The 18,449-nt window shown below is 42.2% G+C and overlaps 1 protein-coding gene across 2 annotated transcripts in view; it reads left to right on the forward strand.

Annotated features, from left to right (window-relative positions):
• The window catches only part of LOC140424963 (ankyrin repeat and IBR domain-containing protein 1-like), a 100,300-nt gene that overhangs the window by 15,959 nt on the left and 65,892 nt on the right, over positions 1-18,449 (forward strand). For both annotated transcript variants that reach the window (XM_072508696.1, XM_072508697.1), the window contains exons 2-3: positions 2,550-2,811; positions 16,203-16,503. In XM_072508696.1, coding sequence (XP_072364797.1) covers positions 2,624-2,811; positions 16,203-16,503 — 489 coding nt within the window. In that variant the 5' untranslated portion in view covers positions 2,550-2,623. The remainder of the gene's footprint in view (positions 1-2,549; positions 2,812-16,202; positions 16,504-18,449) is intronic.

An 18,449-nucleotide genomic window follows, 5' to 3' on the forward strand; every position in this document is an offset into this window, starting at 1 on the left:
GCAGTCCTATTTGGTGTAGTCATTCCCACAATGAATGCTGTTAAGAAGGGAGTTCCACAATCCAATGACAATGTAGGAATGGTGATCTAATTCAGGGTAATGTGCAGCTTGGAGGGGAGCCTGCAGGTGGCGGTGTTCCCATGTGTCTACTGCCCTTGTCCTGCTAGATGGTAGGGATTGCAAGGTGCTGTCAAATTATATAAGCATCTTGTGTATAGTACAAACTGCTGCCACTGTGCATTGGTGGTGGAGGGAGTGAATGTTTAAATTGCTGGATGAGGTACTGATCAAACGATGATCCTGGATGGTGTCCAGTTTCTTGGTTGAGTATTAAGTATTCCATCACCCTCCTGACTTGTGCCTTGTGGATAGTGGTCAAGCTTTGGGCAGTCAGGAGGTATGTTATTTGCCTCAGAATTCTGATATCTTTTGGCCCACAGTATTTACATGGCTTGTTCAGTTTCTGGTCAGTGGAAACCATCAGGATGTTGATAATGGGGGATGCAGGAATGGTAATGCTGTTGATTGGGAGATGGTTCGATTCTGCCTTGTTGGGTATTCTCATTCCCTGGCACCTGTATGGTATGAATATTTCATGCCACTTATAAACCCAAACCTGAATGTTATGGAGGCATTGCTGCATATGCACATGGATTGTATCAGTATCTAAGGAATTGCAAATGCATTGAACATTGTGAAATCATTAGTGAACATCCTCTCTCCTGACCTCATACTGGAAGGAAGGTAATTGAAGAAGCGACTGGTGACGGTTGGGCCTTAAGACAATACCCTGAGGAACTTCTGTAGTGCTGTTCTGGGTTTGAAATTATTGACCTCCAACAACCACACCCATTTTCCTTTATGTTAAGTTTGACTCCAACCAATGGAGTTTTTCCCCTGGTTCACATTGACTTCAATTTTTCCAGGGCTCCTTGATACCACACTTGGTCAAATATTGCCTTAATGTCAAGGACAGTCACTTCCATATCCTCTCTAGAGTTCAGCTGGTTTGGTCACGTTTGGACCAAGACTGCAATGAGTTTAGGATTCACACTGGCAGAACCCAAACTAAGCATCAGTGAGCCGGTTATTGCTGCGTATGTGCTGCTTGATAGCACTGTTTGTAACACCTTCCATCACTTTGTTAACGATCGAGAGGAGGCTGTGAAGCACAATAATAGGCTAGATTTGATTTGTCCTGCTTTATGGATAGGTTGTACCTAGACATTTTTCCACATTCAGATAATTACCTATGTTCTGGCTGTACTAAAGTTATGAACGATCGTATTATGATCACTTCCCTAAATGACCCCTGACTGACAATTGGTGCACTTGACCCTCCCCATTTCCAGAAATAGATCCAACAGCTTTCTTCCTCTTTGGGCCTGAAACATACTGATGAAGAAAATTCTCCTGAACGCATTCAGAAACTCTCTTCCACCCTCACCAATCTTCTCTTCTCCTCTTTCCCCCCCCCCCCCCCTCGCCAACCTAAATCGCTCACCATTACTAGCCCTGTTTATATTAGGATAACTTGAAGTACCCCATTATCAGTACTCTCGCTTTTGTCCATAAATCTCCCCTTTTTAGATGCAGTTATCTGATTTCAACCCCCTGGTGGCCTTTTCCATCTGGGCCTTCCCTTTTTATACACTGAACAGTTGGCTATGTTGTTTTATTTTACTTGGTAAATCAATTTTATAGTTTCTCCTTGTCCTCATTTTTTTTTTTTTAAACTTCGTCATTACGACACAAAAGGAGGCCATTCAACCCACAAGTCCATGTTGAACTTCTTTCCCAATCTTTTCATATTTCGCTTGTCCATTCACTTGGTGTATGTCTCTTTCTTTAACTTCAGTTTTTCTCTTTCCCATATTACAATCTCGGACCAGACCCCGACAGTTGCTAGCATACTGGACAGAAACCCCAATATTTAATTTAATTTTGTAAGACTGAGAAAAGGATACTTCACTCCAGAATTTGACTCCATGCACAAACAGGGAGATGGTATATTAAAAAAAATATTATTATTACAAACACAAGATTAAAATACCTTTAACATCACACAAGACAATAGCTTACAATTACCCGTTAAGCAAGGCTTAACACTAACATGAAACGCTAATTCCAAACTGCTTTCTTTATCTCCACTCAAACATACAGCACGGTAGCATTGTGGGTAGCACAATTGCTTCACAGCTCCAGGGTCCCAGGTTCGATTCCGGCTTGGGTCACTGTCTGTGCGGAGTCTGCACATCCTCCCCGTGTGTGCGTGGGTTTCCTCCGGGTGCTCCGGTTTCCTCCCACAGTCCAAAGATGTGCAAGTTAGGTGGATTGGCCATGATAAATTGCCTTAGTGTTCAAAATTGCCCTTAGTGTTGGGTGGGGTTGCTGGGTTATGTGCTGATTATTGGGAATGAAAGGTACTAGTACTTTAGCACTTGATTGCTAAACTCACTGATTGTTGAATCATTGTGAATAATTTGTATGGGGATGTAAGTATTGCTACTCGACAGGTGCATCAGCTTGAAATCTGTTGTTTTCTGTAGGATGTGAAGCATGTTGTTGGAGATCAGCATGCCAAGTGGCCGAAGGTGAAAGTGCCAACAATTGTCAATAAAATATGGGGAACACCACAACTAAATTTCGCAAGGCGCTCATAAATGGCGATGAATCCTTGGCTTACCAGTTGTATGAGAGCAATCCTCAGTTCAAAGAGTCTCTGGATCCAAATACCTCTTACGGAGAGCCTTATCAACATAACACTCCCCTTCACTATGCTGCCAGACATGCTATGAGCAAGTTGCTGCGGTGAGTATTCAATCTGAATTCCTTAGTTTGTATTTAAAGGTTTCAAAAGCTCATGACTTTAATTTGTCACATTTGTAGGTTTGCTCTTGTGTTGTCCCAGTGATCCTAACCAGTTATGTTTTATAGTGGAATTTGTAAAGAGTTTCTGTAAGTTACGTGATGTGGTGGAATTTATTGAATTATCTCAATCCAAGGTCTTTGATTTTGAAGGTTAAATATCTGTAACTGGAAAGGATTGGGTAAAACTGATTTTAAAACTGAGAATTAGATTTTAAAAGTTTTGAAGCAGTGTTTGTAGTGTGCATAAGTGTTCAAAATATTCTTCTGGATACAGTTTGGAATTTAGTTTCCTTTCCAAACTTGAATTTCTTCAGTTTTTTGGCATGCCAAGTCTTCACTTATTCACGCTTAAAATGGTGCGTGCAAGTGATACATTTTACAATTTGTACGGTCTGCATGTGCAACAATAGTTCAATTATATTGAAAGCAAGTTACTAAGGTTTTTAAAATGCTTAAGCTTCACTTAAAATTACACTAAACTGGTAGGATCTGCATTTTAGTTTAATTTGTGCCCTTGCCGTTTCTTGCTGAGTTTTCCACTTGCTGAGTTTTCCAATGTTTGGCACGTATGTGGCTATTTTAAGCTGCATACAGGCAATGGGAGGGACAGAGGGCTGACTTCAGGTGTGAAAATATCTGTTCACACACATGTGTGGATCCTAATGCTCAAAACATTGCAAGCACAATTTTCTTCAAGCAGTTAAATTTCACTGGCAGCAACGTCCAACACTTCAGGATTGAGGCCCCATGACCTCCCTCGGTAGCTTCAAGTGCACCCCACAGATCTCTAAACTTTGTCCACAGTTCCGCTTCACTTGGAAAGGTTTGCTCGTGCTTAATTTGAAAATGTCGTTGAACGCTTGAATGTGCAATAAACAGCACTTTCACAACAGAAAGAACAGACAGCGTGGCTTTTCTTTTGAACAACTCCAAATAGGCTGAAATGAAAGAACTTCTAACTTGCTTTCTTAGGAGCTGGCATTTTGTCAAATGTACCGAGATTTTTTTTTAAATTCAATTAAGGGGCAATTTAGCGTGGCCAATTCACCTACCGTGCACATCTTTGGTTGTGGGGGTGAGACCCACGCCGACATTGGGAGAATGTGCAAACTCCACATGGACAATGACCCGGGGCTGGGATCGAACGCAGGTCCTTGGTCCTTGGTGCTGTGAGGCAGCAGTGCTCACCGCTGAGCCACCCTAAATGTACCCCTGAATCTACAGTGAAAAAATTCATGACAAGCAAATGCAATGTGCTGTTCCGCATAAAGTGATACTGGTGGAAGCAGCAAATCAGGACTTAAAAATATCACAGCAATTAATAAAACACAAACATTTACTATTTGAATTCTAGACATCTTTTATCAATGTAACATATTTTCTTGGGATAAAGAAATAACAAAATATTAGATTTGCAACTTTTTGTGCCATTAATTGGACTAGCAGGGTATGTGGCACTCGGTCATCTTGTGATCCACTTTTGGCACGTGCCGTTGGCTGCCGACTCCTGGTGCAGTCAATCATCTCAAAAGCTAAAGACTGGTTGATAAGGCTGAGGAGGGATAGTTTACTTTTGTCACAATGCACATAAGAACACATAGGATTTCATTTATGACTTTAAGAGGTATTTTGGTACATTGGTGGGCCAGAAATCTGATTGGAGGAATCCAAACATGGAAGTTCTTGGGAAAATCAGCAAAGATTTGGGAAGTGATTTGTTCAAGGAATTTGGAGATGGGTGAATGTTTTTGTTTGAGGAGAAAGATGTTGGCAGATTTGAAAGTGAGGGCAACCCTCCCTCAGAGAGAATTACTAACATCAGCTAATGTAGATGCCAGGTGGATGGTCAGCAATTCAGTGTGAATAGAGTCGAGGGAATCAGAGTATACTATTTCTGTATAATGTGAAATCAGGAAGTGGAAGAGAAGGACTGGCTCAATAAAATTATAATCACCAGGTGAGGCGTTGGCATTATGGTGGTGTCACTAGGCCAGTAGGTGCAGGGACCCAGAGTAATTCCAATTGCACAACGGCAGGGACCCAGGTTCAATTCCAGCCTTGGGTCACTGTCTGTGTGGAGTTTGCACTTTCTCCTATGCGTGGGTTTCCTCCAGATGCTCCGATTTCCTCCCACAATCCAAAGATGTGCAGGTCAGGTGAACTGGCCATGCTAAAAAAAATTCCCCCGTGTCCAATAGGTTAATTTGGGTTGTGGGGATGGGGGGGGGGGGGGAGGGGGGGGGGGGGCTCTTTCAGAGGGTTGGTGCAAATACGATGGGCGGAATAGCCTCCTTCTGCCCTGTAGTGGTTGATGAAATTTGAATTCAATAAAAATCTGGAATTAAAACTCCAATAATGACAATTAAACCATTGTCGATTGTCGTAAAATCCCATTGGGTTCACTCATGTACATTAGGGAAGGAAATCTGCCATCCTTACCTGGTCTGACCTACATGTGACTCCAAACCTACAACTCTGTAGTTGACTCTTGAATGCCCTCTGAAAGTCGAGCAAGCCACTCAGTTGTATCAAAACGCGGCTAAGTCATTAAAAAATTAATGAAACTGGATGGGCCACCCGGCATCGACCTGGGCACTGGAAACTACAACGGGAAAACAAGCTGTGCAAAGTCCGCATACTAATATCTGGGGGTTTGTGCCAAAATTGGGAAGGAGTCTTTCAGACTCATCAAGCTGTGGCTTGGTAGCACCACCACAGACCGTGCCGACTGAGTCCTAAGGAACATAGCTGCTAGACTGGGTCAGCAGGAGCTTATGAGGGAACCAACAATAGAAAAAAACATACTAGACCTCATCCTCACCAATCTGCCTGCCGCAGGTGCATCTGTCCATGATAGATTAATTTCTAACACATCGAGCAACTCTAGATTGGGCATTCATGAGGCGCTGTGATCCGTCAGCAACAAAATTGTACTCAACATATTCTGTCTCCTCATGGCCCAGCATATCCCTCACTCTACCATTGCTACCCAGCCTGGAGGGCAGCCTTGTTTCAATGAAGAGTGCAGGAGGGCATGCCAGGAGCAGCACCAGGTATACTTGAAACAACAACACAGGATTACTTGCATGCCAAACAGCATAATCAGCAAGGCGGGAAAGTGAAGTTGAGAATTATATCAGATCAGTCATGATCTCATGGAATGGAGGAGCAGACTCAGTGGGCCGAATAACCTCCCTCTGCTCCTACGTCTTATGGTCAAGTGTTAGACAGAGCTAAACCATTTCACAGCCAACAGGTGAGACCTAGGATCTGCAGTCCTCCACATTGGTCATGAATAGTACTGCACAATTGAGCAAGTCACTGGAGGTGGAGGCTCCACAAATATCCTTATTCTCTATGATGGAGGAGCTCAGCACATCCGTGCAAAAGATGAGGCTGAAGCATTCACAACCATTTTCGGTGGGAAATGCCGAGTGGATGATCCAACTCGGCCATCGGCCAATTCGATTCGCTCTACCTGATAATAAGAAACTACTGTACGCACTGGATACTGCAACGGCTATGGGCCTTAACAAAATTCCTGCAATAGTACTGAAGTCTTGTGCACCAAAACCTGCCACGTCCCTGGCCAAACTGTTCCAGCACAATGACAACACCGTCCGGTGGCCTTGACATCTAACATTATGAAGTACTTCAAGAGGTTAGTCATGAGACACATCACATCAACTCCATGCTCCTAGAATGCTTTGATCCAGAGCAATTTGCACACTGCCCCAACCGGTCCATAGCAGATGGTATCTCCCTGGCCCTACACACATCTCTTGAGCATCTCGACAACAATGATACATTGACTACAACTCCGCGTTCAACACCATAATCCCAGCCAAGCTCACATCCAAACTCCGAAACCTAGGACTTGGCTTCTCCCTCTGCAACTGGACCCTCGACTTCCTGATCTATAGACCTCAATCAGTACAGCTAAACAACAACACCGTCTCCATAATAGCCCGTAACACACGGCCCCCCCCCCCCCAAGACTGCGTACTTAGAACCCTACTACACCCGGTATACACACACGACTGTTAGGGAAAATTCGGCTCCAACTCTATCTGCAAGTTTGCTGATGACATGACCGTAGTAGGCTGGATCTCGAGCAATGATGAGTCAGAGTACAGGAGGGAGATAGAGAACCGAGTGGCATGGTGCAACGACAACAATCTCTACCTCAATGTCAGCAAAACTAAAGGGCTGGTCATCGACTTCAGGAAGCAAAGTGTCGTAAACACCCCTATCTACATCAACAGTGCTGAGGTGGAGATGGTTGACTGCTTCAAGTTCCTACATGTCCACATCACCAACAATCTGTCATGGTCCGCCCACGTCGCGCTACAACAAAGAAAACACAACAACGCCTATACTTAGGAAACTATGGAAATTCGGCATGTCCACATTGACTCTTACCAATTTCTACAGATGCACCATAGAAACCATCCTATCTGGCTGCATCACAGCCTAGCATGGCAACTGCTCGGCCCAATACTGTAAGAAGCGAACAAGCCTTCTCCATCACACGACTCTGCCTCCCATCTAGTGACAAAAACAAACAGAGGATAACAAAGAGAGAAATAAGGAAAGAGAGGATCAAATATGAAGGTAGGCTAGCCAGTAACATGAGGAATGATAGTAAAAGTTTCTTTAAATACATTAAAAACAAACGGGAGGCAAAAGTTGACATTGGGCCGCTCCAAAATGACGCTGGTAATTTTGTGATGGGAGACGAGGAAATAGCTGAGGAACTAAATAAGTACTTTGCGTCAGTCTTCACAGTAGAAGACATGAGTAATATCCCAACAATTCAGGAGAGTCAGGGGGCAGAGTTGAATATGGTAGCCATCACAAAGGAGAAAGTGCTAGAGAAACTAAGAGGTCTAAAAATTGATAAATCCCCGGGCCCAGATGGGCTACATCCTAGAGTTCTAAAGGAGATAGCTGAAGAAATAGTGGAGGCGTTAGTTATGATCTTTCAAAAGTCACTGGAGTCCGGGAAAGTCCCAGAGGATTGGAAAATCGCTGTTGGAACCCCCCTGTTCAAGAAGGGAACAAGGAAAAAGATGGAAAATTATAGGCCAATTAGCCTAACCTCGGTTGTTGGCAAGATTCTAGAATCCATTGTTAAGGATGAGATTTCTAAATTCTTGGAAGTGCAGGGTCGAATTAGGACAAGTCAGCATGGATTTAGTAAGGGGAGGTCGTGCCTGACAAACCTGTTAGAGTTCTTTGAAGAGATAACAAGTAGGTTAGACCAAGGAGAGCCAATGGATGTTATCTATCTTGACTTCCAAAAGGCCTTTGATAAGGTGCCTCACGGGAGACTGCTGAGTAAAATAAGGGCCCATGGTATTCGAGGCAAGGTACTAACATGGATTGACGATTGGCTGTCAGGCAGCAGGCAGAGAGTTGGGATAAAAGGTTCTTTTTCGGAATGGCAACCGGTGACGAGTGGTGTCCTGCAGGGTTCAGTGTTGGGGCCACAGCTGTTCTCTTTATATATTAACGATCTAGATGACGGGACTGGGGGCATTCTGGCTAAGTTTGCCGATGATACAAAGATAGGTGGAGGGGCAGGTAGTATGGAGGAGGTGGGGAGGCTGCAGAAAGATTTAGACAGTTTAGGAGAGTGGTCCAAGAAATGGCTGATGAAATTCAACGTGGGCAAGTGCGAGGTCTTGCACTTTGGAAAAAAGAATAGAGGCATGGACTATTTTCTAAACGGTGACAAAATTCATAATGCTGAAGTGCAAAGGGACTTGGGAGTCCTAGTCCAGGATTCTCTAAAGGTAAACTTGCAGGTTGAGTCCGTAATTAAGAAAGCAAATGCAATGTTGTCATTCATCTCAAGAGGCTTGGAATATAAAAGCAGGGATGTACTTCTGAAGCTTTATAAAGCATTAGTTAGGCCCCATTTAGAATACTGTGAGCAATTTTGGGCCCCACACCTCAGGAAGGACATACTGGCACTGGAGCGGGTCCAGCGGAGATTCACACGGATGATCCCAGGAATGGTAGGCCTAACATACGATGAACGTCTGAGGATCCTGGGATTATATTCATTGGAGTTTAGGAGGTTGAGGGGAGATCTAATAGAAACTTACAAGATAATGAATGGCTTAGATAGGGTGGATGTAGGGAAGTTGTTTCCATTAGCAGGGGAGACTAGGACGCAGGGGCACAGCCTTAGAATAAAAGGGAGTCACTTTAGAACAGAGATGAGGAGAAATTTCTTCAGCCAGAGAGTGGTGGGTCTGTGGAATTCATTGCCACAGAGGACGGTGGAGGCCGGGACGTTGAGTGTCTTTAAGACAGAAGTTGATAAATTCTTGATTTCTCGAGGAATTAAGGGCTATGGAGAGAGAGCGGGTAAATGGAGTTGAAATCAGCCATGATTGAATGGCGGAGTGGACTCGATGGGCCGAATGGCCTTACTTCCGCTCCTATGACTTATGGTCTTATGGACTCTGTCTATATCTTCCACTGTCTCGAAAGCGGGCAGCATAATCTAAGACCCCTCCCATCCGGTGTCGTCTCTCTTTCATCAGGCAGAAGATACAAAAGTCTGAGAACAGACTAACGGGTTCCAAAACAGCTTCTTCCCCGCTGCTAACAGGGCCGTCTTATGGATTGAACTGATCTCTCTGCGCATTTTTTCTACTGCTTTGCACTACACTCCGTATGCTTCTGTGTATGTGTATTTACATTGTGTATATTGTATGTCCTATGTTTTTCATGTATGGTAGCGATCGAAAACAAGCTGGACAAGCTTAACGCTCAGAGGGAGGTAAGAGACTGCTGTGTGCTGTTTCACGGAGACATGGTTCATCCTGCTTCACCGGACTGTGCCACACAACCTGAAGGCTTCTCAATACGCCAGATGGACCACACGGCGTCATTGGGCAAAGCGAAGGGTGGAGGGGTTTGCCTCCTCATCAACTACTCCTGGTACTCGGAAGTGGGGACTTAACCTCAAGAGCGTACTGCCAAAAATCCACCAACACATCTCCTGTCCCACCAGGGGCGCCAACACTCTCGACCACTGCTGAACGAAGATCAAGGGCACCTACCGATCCATTCCCCCGACCACACTTCGGAAAATGACTCAGAGTACAGGAGGAAGATGGAGAACCTTATGGAGTGGTCTAATGACAACAATCTCTCCCTCAATGTCGGCAAAACTGAAGAGCTGGTCATTGACTTCAGGAAGCAAAGTATCGTACACACCCCTGTCTGCATCAATGGTGCCCAGATGGAGCTTTTGACACCTTCAAATTCCTAAGTGTGCACATCACCAACCATCTGTCCTGGTCCAACCACTATGACGCTACAACCAAGGAAGCAGAACAGCGCCTATACTTTCTCAGGAAACTAAGGAAATTCGGCTTGTCCACATTGACTCTTACCAACTTTTACAGATAATCTTTATTATTACAAGTAGGCTTACATTAACACTGCAATGAAGTTATTGTGAAAAGCCCCTAGTCGCCACATATTCTGGCACCTGTTCGGGTACACGGAGGGAGAAATCAGAATATCCAATTCACCTAACAGCACTTCTTTTGGGACTTGTGGGAGGAAACCGGAGCACCCAGAGGAAACAGTGACCCAAACTGGAATCAAACCTGGGACCCTGGAGCTGTGAAGCAACAGTGCTACCCACTAGAAAGCATCCTATTTGGCTGCATCACAGCCTGGTATGGCAACTGCTCGGCCCAAGACCGTAAGAAACTACAGAGAGTCCTGAACAAGCCTAGCCCATAGGGCGAATCCGCCTCCCATCCATTGACTCTGTTTACACCTCCCACTGACTTGGGAAAGCAGGCAGCATAGTCAAAGACCCCTCCCACCCGGGTTATTCACTCTTCCAACTTCTTCCATTAGACAGGAGATACAGAAGTCTGAGAAGGCGCACTAACAGGTTTAAAAACGGCTTCTTCCCCCCTGTTACCAAACTCTTGAATGACTTTCTTATGGACTGATCTGATCTCTTCACACATTGAGATCTCTGCCGCCTCACTGCTCCAGGCCTCGGGTCACTGTCTGTGTTGAGTTTGCTCTTTCTCCCTGTGTCTGTCTGGGGTTCTTCCGGGTGCTCCAGTTTCCTCCCACAGTCCAAAGATGTGCAGGTTAGGTGGATTAGCCACACTAAAATTGCCCCTTATAGTCCAAAAATGTTAGCTGGGATTACAGGGATCGGATGGAGGCATGGGCTTAAGTAGAGTGCTCTTTCAAAGGCCAGTGTAGACTCGATGGGTCGAATGACCTCCTTCTGCATTGTAGATTCTATGATTCTATCTTCTCTACTGAGTAGTACTGCACTCCGTATGTTCACCCGTTGCCTATGCCTATGTATTTATTGTGTATTTATGTATTTCCTATGTTTTTCTTTAGTGTATGGAATGATCTGTCTGGACTGTACGCAGAACAGTACTTTTCAATCTACCTCGGTACATGTAACAATAAAAACAAATCCACATCTAAATGTGTGAGGCATGGTCACTTGATGACTCAGCTGCTTATGCAATCAGTAGTTGAACCTCACTGACCAGAAATAACTTGTGCAGCTTCTTTTATTAAATGTTCACTTTTTATTTAGTCCAATGGGTGTAATGGATGAAATAATTGGATGACATAAGTGTATTTATATATTTGGCAACTACAACTATTTTAAATGAGCAGGTATATTAAAAGTCACTCAGCCTACTACAGGCAGTCCTCAGGCTTATAACAAAATTAGTTCCTTGAAACCACGTCGTAAGTCGAAACATTGTTCCTATGGGAAAATCGGATCCAACTTGCAATGTTACGAATGGGGGATTGATCCCAGAGCCCTATTTTCATTGAAAAGTATTATTCCCTTTCCATTAACATGTGGCCATGACACCATGAACAGAGGTATAGAATCACCCTTTATTTGATATTTTGTAGTTTTAAAGAGTACATAGAACATAGAACAGTACAGCATAGTACAGGCCCTTCGGCCCACGGTGTTGTGCCGATCATTTATCCTAATCCAATATCAACCTAACCTACACCCCTTTAATTTACTGCTATCCATGTGCCTGTCCAAGAGTCACTTAAATGTCCCCCATGACTCTGACTCCACCACCTCTGCTGGCAGTGCATTCCACGCACCCACCACTCTGTGTAAAGAACCTACCTCTGACATCGTCCCTATACCTTCCTCCAATCACCTTAAAATTATGTCCCCTCGTGACAGCCATTTCCGCCCTGGTAAGCCAGTTCATAATGAGTGTTAAGTAAACTCAAACATGGTAATACAGGCATCTGACTCACCAGCTTCCACTCAGTTAATTTTAAACCTGGCCTGAGGTGTGGTGACCCTCCGGTTAAATCACCACCAGTCAGCTCTCCCCCTCAAAAGGGAAAGCAGCCTATTGTTATCTGGGACTTTGGCAACTTTACCTTGTCACGTTAAAGTTTGTCCTTCCTGATGTTTTGAAAGGTGGACCATAAAGGAGCATAACAGTTGTTAAAGACTAACTGTTCGCTTGTGTGGCATCATAAAATTTATAAATGTCACACGTGCCATTCATCGTAACTCTGACGTCGTAAAGTCAAGGACTGCTTGTAATATTTTTAAATCTTTAAAATGAACAGCATAAATCAGAATACAGTCATTTCACCGTTAAAACATCCTTTAAAATATCCTTTAAGTAGAGAGTTTCTTTTGGAGGAAACCTGATCCTTTTCAGATTTTACAGATCCTTCATTCCTAAATAAAATACTGCATACTACAGAGTCTGGAATGTATAGTGAATATCAGTGTAATTAAAAATTCAGGTTGATAAGTTCCCTTTGTTTTTCTAATGGTTTTGCTCTTTATTATTTGCTCCAATTCAAGAGGGGACATGTTCCTGGGTAAATCCATGATACATGGAAAGATCTCATCAATTAATCTGATACAGGGCTCTTTTCTCAAATCTTGCTTCCATGACCTCTCATTTTCCCTTCCCTCTTGTCACCCTTTCCACTGACTCTTACTTATTACCTTTTGGATGGGGAGAAAAAAAGGATGATGGGGAGGAAAAAACGGTCTTTTGAAAAGGGGACATATTTGGTTCCTGTTTGCCATGACAGGTATTAAGAATTTTGTAATGACACTTTAAAATTTTAAAACTTAGGAATGCAAACAGCATTTATTCATGTTTAGAAGCTTAATTTAGTCATTACATTATTCTTTAATCATTATTTCTATGATTGGCATTAGTTCAATAACTCCAATCTCCGCTATTACTTGTTTTTCAACCAGAACTCCTGCCAGCCAGTTGTTTCAGTGAGGAGTAGCTGGTGACCTGACCTCATTGGTGTTTTGAATATGACTCTTGGTGGCTGCTGTCTAATCAACAGAAAAAAATAACTTGGGAGCTGATGGGAGCGAGTATGAGAATTGATTTTTTTAAAATTTGTGCTGTCCGTTTTTGAATTGTTTTTGCCTCATCAAGATCAGAGATATCAGTGCGGTTCGGGAATAGAACAGTTTTTCCATCAAAGGTTGAGCAATGCCAAGGTAGTCTTGATTTTTTTTTTTCATTTGAGTTGGCGTCAATGCCAGGGCCAGCATCTATTGCATTCAACCACATTGGGTGACATGGAGTCACATGTAGGCCAGACCAAGTAAGGACGGCAGATTTTCTTCACTGGTGAACCAGATGGATTTTACGACAATTGACAAGGTTGAATGATCAACATTAGACTTTTAATTCCATATTTTTATCGAATTCAAATTTCACCATCTGCCATGGTGGGATTCAAACCCGGGGTCTCTGAATTATTAATCCAGCGACAGTACCACTGCATTATTGCCTCCCCTTGTACTGGCAGTGTACAAAACCTATGTTACTGTGCCTCAACCTGAGCAGGGTATCATGCATTGTGTTATTGGCGAGGCGTTTTTAGAACCCCAAAATGTATCATGGAGTTCAACCAACCTCTCCCTTTAATGGATTTGTTGCTTTTCCTAGCACGCAGCTTTTTCCCCAGGTGTGGGATTACAATTATGGACACGTAGGTTTTTAAACACAAAACACTGTTTATTCCATGAACTCAACTTAACATCTTAAATAAACATTGGATCTCTCAACACCCCTTACTTCAAAGATAACTCAGAAAATATTGCAACAGTAAATAACTCCTTAAAATGTTCCTTCAAACTTCCAAGAGACTTAACACCTTTAAACAGTATCACATCAAGTTAAAGGCTTTACAATTATGAGTTTAAATCACCCAAATGATCCAGAGATGGTCTTTTATGGCAGACGTCACAGCTCACTGCAAAACACAGACACACACCAACTCTTTTCAAAACTGAAAATAAAAACCTGCAAAACTAAACTGCAAAATGGCTGGCCTGACCTCAGCCCCACCCACTCTCTGACATCACTGTTTTCTTAAAGGTACATTGCTTAAACATCCATCACTTAAAAGTGCTCTCACATGACAATTGCATACCATTTTCAGGCTGATGTTCAACCACCTCTATTTTACCTTGGTCAGACTACAAATTTATTACCAGTTGGTGATAAGTTAACCTGAAATTTGTGCTGTGACCTCAAGCTAACTAGGAACTGCATTGAGCCTACTTTTTAAAAAAATTGTACCATCAAAATTAATTTAATTTAAATTAATTCCATCAAGCAGGTAGATGAATGAACCACAATTTTTTTTTTTGCCATTGCCTTGCAGTGGTGAGTAGAAAGCTGACATAATTAAGCTGGATAATGAATGAAACTATAGTTAAAAAATACTTTTTGTTTAGATACTTCCACCAGTGGTCGGAAAATGCTTGTTTTAAAATAAATTTAGAGTACCCAATTCATTTTTTACAATTAAGGGGCAATTTAGCGTGGTCAATCCACCTAACCAGCCCATCTTTGGGTTGTGGGGGTAAAACCCATGCAAACATTGGGAGAATGTGCAAACTCCACACGGACAGTGACCCAGAGCCGGGATCGAACCTGGGACCTCGGCGCCGTGAGGCAACAGGGCTAACCCACTGCGCCACCGTGCTGCCCCGGAAAATGCTCTTGATGTGATTTTCTTTTTTAGTACTTAAGTTGCCCAATGTTTATTAACTGTTATTTTTTTTCCAATTGAATCAAATGAACAAAAATATTTTTTCAAATCTATTTAATGTGAAGTAACATACATTTTGGCCCAGATTTCACAGTAGTAATAAAAGCAAAGCTATAAGTGTTCACAGTCATTGCACCTCTAAGTGATAGCAATTTCTGCAATCTGCACAGAAGCAGTTAAACATGGAAATCTAGAAGTTGCTGGAATTCCCAGAGGACAAACAGTGTGTGTCCTTCTGCAATCAAATGTAAATCACTGAACTGTCCAGAACGTGCCTTCTACGTTATTAGTCTCACTGTGAAAACATTTGGAAAAATGTTGCACCTTGTTCACAGATGTAACTGGGTTTTTAAAAGACCTATTAAGTTCACAATTACTGCTGGACAGCCTCATTATCCCTGAAAAAACTAATTTTACATTTATGAACTGTCAAACTACTTCATTGTGATAAAGTATTCTGTTGTTAAATTTTGCTTATGATATTTCAGCTTCTACCTTTAGTCCCACGTGCAGGTCTATACCATTTATCTTGCGCTCTAAAACTTGTATCCAAAATTAAGAATGATCACTCAGTGCATTTTGCTTCCTGGTTTGCTGTTAGTGATAGTCAATGTGATTGGCTGCTTTGCCTGCTTGATGATGTCACTATTGCTGGACACCTGACGATCCCTTTGACTTGGTGCCAGATTCAAACTAACGTGAAAGAGGAAACTCATGCCACCGAGGTTACTAGATATTTGTGGCCTATTTTCTTCAAGGCCAACACTCAATGCTGTCACTTCACTGCTGGCTGCAGAATTCAGGCCTTTGTTTACTTATTAATTTGTAACTTGTTTAACAAGTTTGATACCATTGTAATATGTATTTACCAACTAAGATTATTGTACTCACTCCAACATGTGAATCCCTTTTTATTTACATTGTGAGTTGTTGCAGCTCTTTACCAAAGGATCAAATATCGCAGTTGAGAAGGAATATAACAATTGGAGATTATTTTGAAGCCTTAATCAGATAAAAATGATTCTTTCCCAAGCTAATTGGCACAAAATTTGCTGTCCCTGCGCTACACTATCGATAGTAATGATCATAGCTACGTGCTTTTATACTTTACAGCAGACAAGTGAGTTTGACCAAAGCTATTGATTTTAGACTGGATAAGATAAATTGTTGTGTGCAGGCAATGATTTACTTGGTGTTAAAGTCAGTTCTCTTCTGCCAAACAGAATATTCCTTTATAATAAAGATGGGAACCCAAACAAGCAGAATGTACATAATGAGACTGCTTTGCATTTACTGTGTATGGGACCGCATATCATGCTACCTGAAGCAACCCTGCAGCCTCGCCTTGCACGACCCAATGAAGATGATGGAAAGCGAGCTGAATGTCTTCAATTGATCCTTAAGTGGAAGGGTGCAAGGCTGGATCAAGGAGAGTTCGAGAAGGCTGAAAACAATGCCACTGATAATAAAAAGTTCACACCTTTGCACTATGCTGCTGCCTCAGGGATGAAAACATGTGTTGAGGTAATTGTCTTCTGGTTACCATGTGGTTTAGATGATTTCTAGTTTGGATACCAATCATAATTATATGTACTGTGTAAAGCAAAGGATTATATGGCTATTCTGGAATTATATATTCTGATTTCCTTCTCCCTATTTTGTGAAATGGTCAAATCCATCAATTTAAGAAACCAAAAAGAAAATGCTGGAAAATCTCAACAGGTCTGGCAGCATCTGTAGGGAGAGAAGAGCTAACATTTCGAGTCCAGGTGACCCTTTGTCAAATTTAAGAAATCCTTATGTCAGTTTACGAATTTTGCCTTTCTAAAAACGTGTAATTGGAAAATTTGTAGTAAAATCATCACAATCACAATGTGTCTCCAAGTTTTATCTTTACATTTTTGTGCAAATAAATCTTTTCTTAATGCTTTAATATTTGCCGACTGATTTATATAAAACATGACAAATAATACATTACATTTAAAACTAAAGGGTGACACAAAGTGCATGGGGAACATAGGTTCAATTCTCACACTGCATAGAGTTCTGAACTTATCCATACTACTATCAGGCGTTAGCAAACAAATGGAAGATACCTATATGTTGAAAGAAGATAAAGTCTGAGACTTGCCACAGTTCTGCAGTCGAGTTGCATAACTTTCAGTTGCTTCTGTGAGTAGCAAAAACCTAAGAGATGCTTGGCAAAGTATCACAGAATCTTTATAGTGCAGAAAGTAGCCATTCAGCCCATCAATTCATCACTGGCCCTGTGAAAGAGCATTCTGCCTAATACCACTCTCCTACCTTAAACATTTTTTTTAGATCGCAATCCAGTTCCCTTTTGAATATCTCGATTGAACCTGCATCCACCATCCTCTCAGGAAGTTTGTTCTAGACTCCAATCACCCTCTGGATAAAAATTGTTTTCCTCACATCACTTCTACTTTGCCCATTATTTTGAAACTGTACACTCTAGTTCTCGATGTACACTTGAGAACAAACAATTTGTCACTCTTTACCCTGCCCGTACCCCTCAGGATCATGAATACCTCTATCAAGTCACCTGTCAGTAAACAGACCCAACCTCTCCAATCTATCCTCGTAGCTACAGTTCTTTATCCCTAGAATCATTTTTGTGAATCTGTTCTGTATTCTCTCTAATGCCTTCACATCCTTTCTCAAGTATGGCATCCAGAACTGGACACAATACTCCAGATGAGGCCTGACTAGTATCTTCTACAAGTTCAACATGACCTCCTTACTGTTGTACTCAGTGTCCCTATTAATAAAACCTAGGGTAGTATATGCTTTACTAACTGCTCTCTCAATATGCTGCCACCTCTAATGATTTATGTACATATACACAGGGATCCCTTTGTTCCTGCACCTTCATAAGTGTTTCTCCCTTGATTTTATACAGTCTCTCCGCATTATTACTACCAAAATGAATCACCTCGCACTTCTCTGCATTGAACTTCATCTGCCATGAGTCTTTCCTTTTGAAGCTCAAGACTATCCTCATCACAGTTGACAACCCTTCCAATCTTTGTATCATCTGCAAATGTTGAAATCATGCCCTGCACTCCACAGTTTAGGTCATCAATATATATATCAGGAGGAGCAAGGCTCCCAACGCTGACTCCTGCAGAACTCTCCGTCAAACTTTCCTCCTGAAAACAAATACTTATTATTACTCAGCCGATTTCTTATCCAAGTGCCTACTTTCCCTTTTATTTCATGAGCTAGAATTTTGCTCAAAGTCTTGTGTGGCGCTGTATCAAATGCTTTTTACAAATCCATATACACCACAGCCAAAGCATTTCCCTTATCAACCTTCCCTGTTAACTCTTCAAAAAAACAGAAGCTACGTGGCCTGCTGAAACCAGCTTGAATGAGGGGAAAAGAGGAGCATATCTGTACATCTTCCAAAACCAAATTGAGGTGAATCGGGCAGGCTGCAGAAGAACTTG

This window comes from Scyliorhinus torazame, chromosome 6 (genome assembly GCF_047496885.1).
Source record: "Scyliorhinus torazame isolate Kashiwa2021f chromosome 6, sScyTor2.1, whole genome shotgun sequence".
Lineage (NCBI taxonomy): Eukaryota > Metazoa > Chordata > Chondrichthyes > Carcharhiniformes > Scyliorhinidae > Scyliorhinus > Scyliorhinus torazame.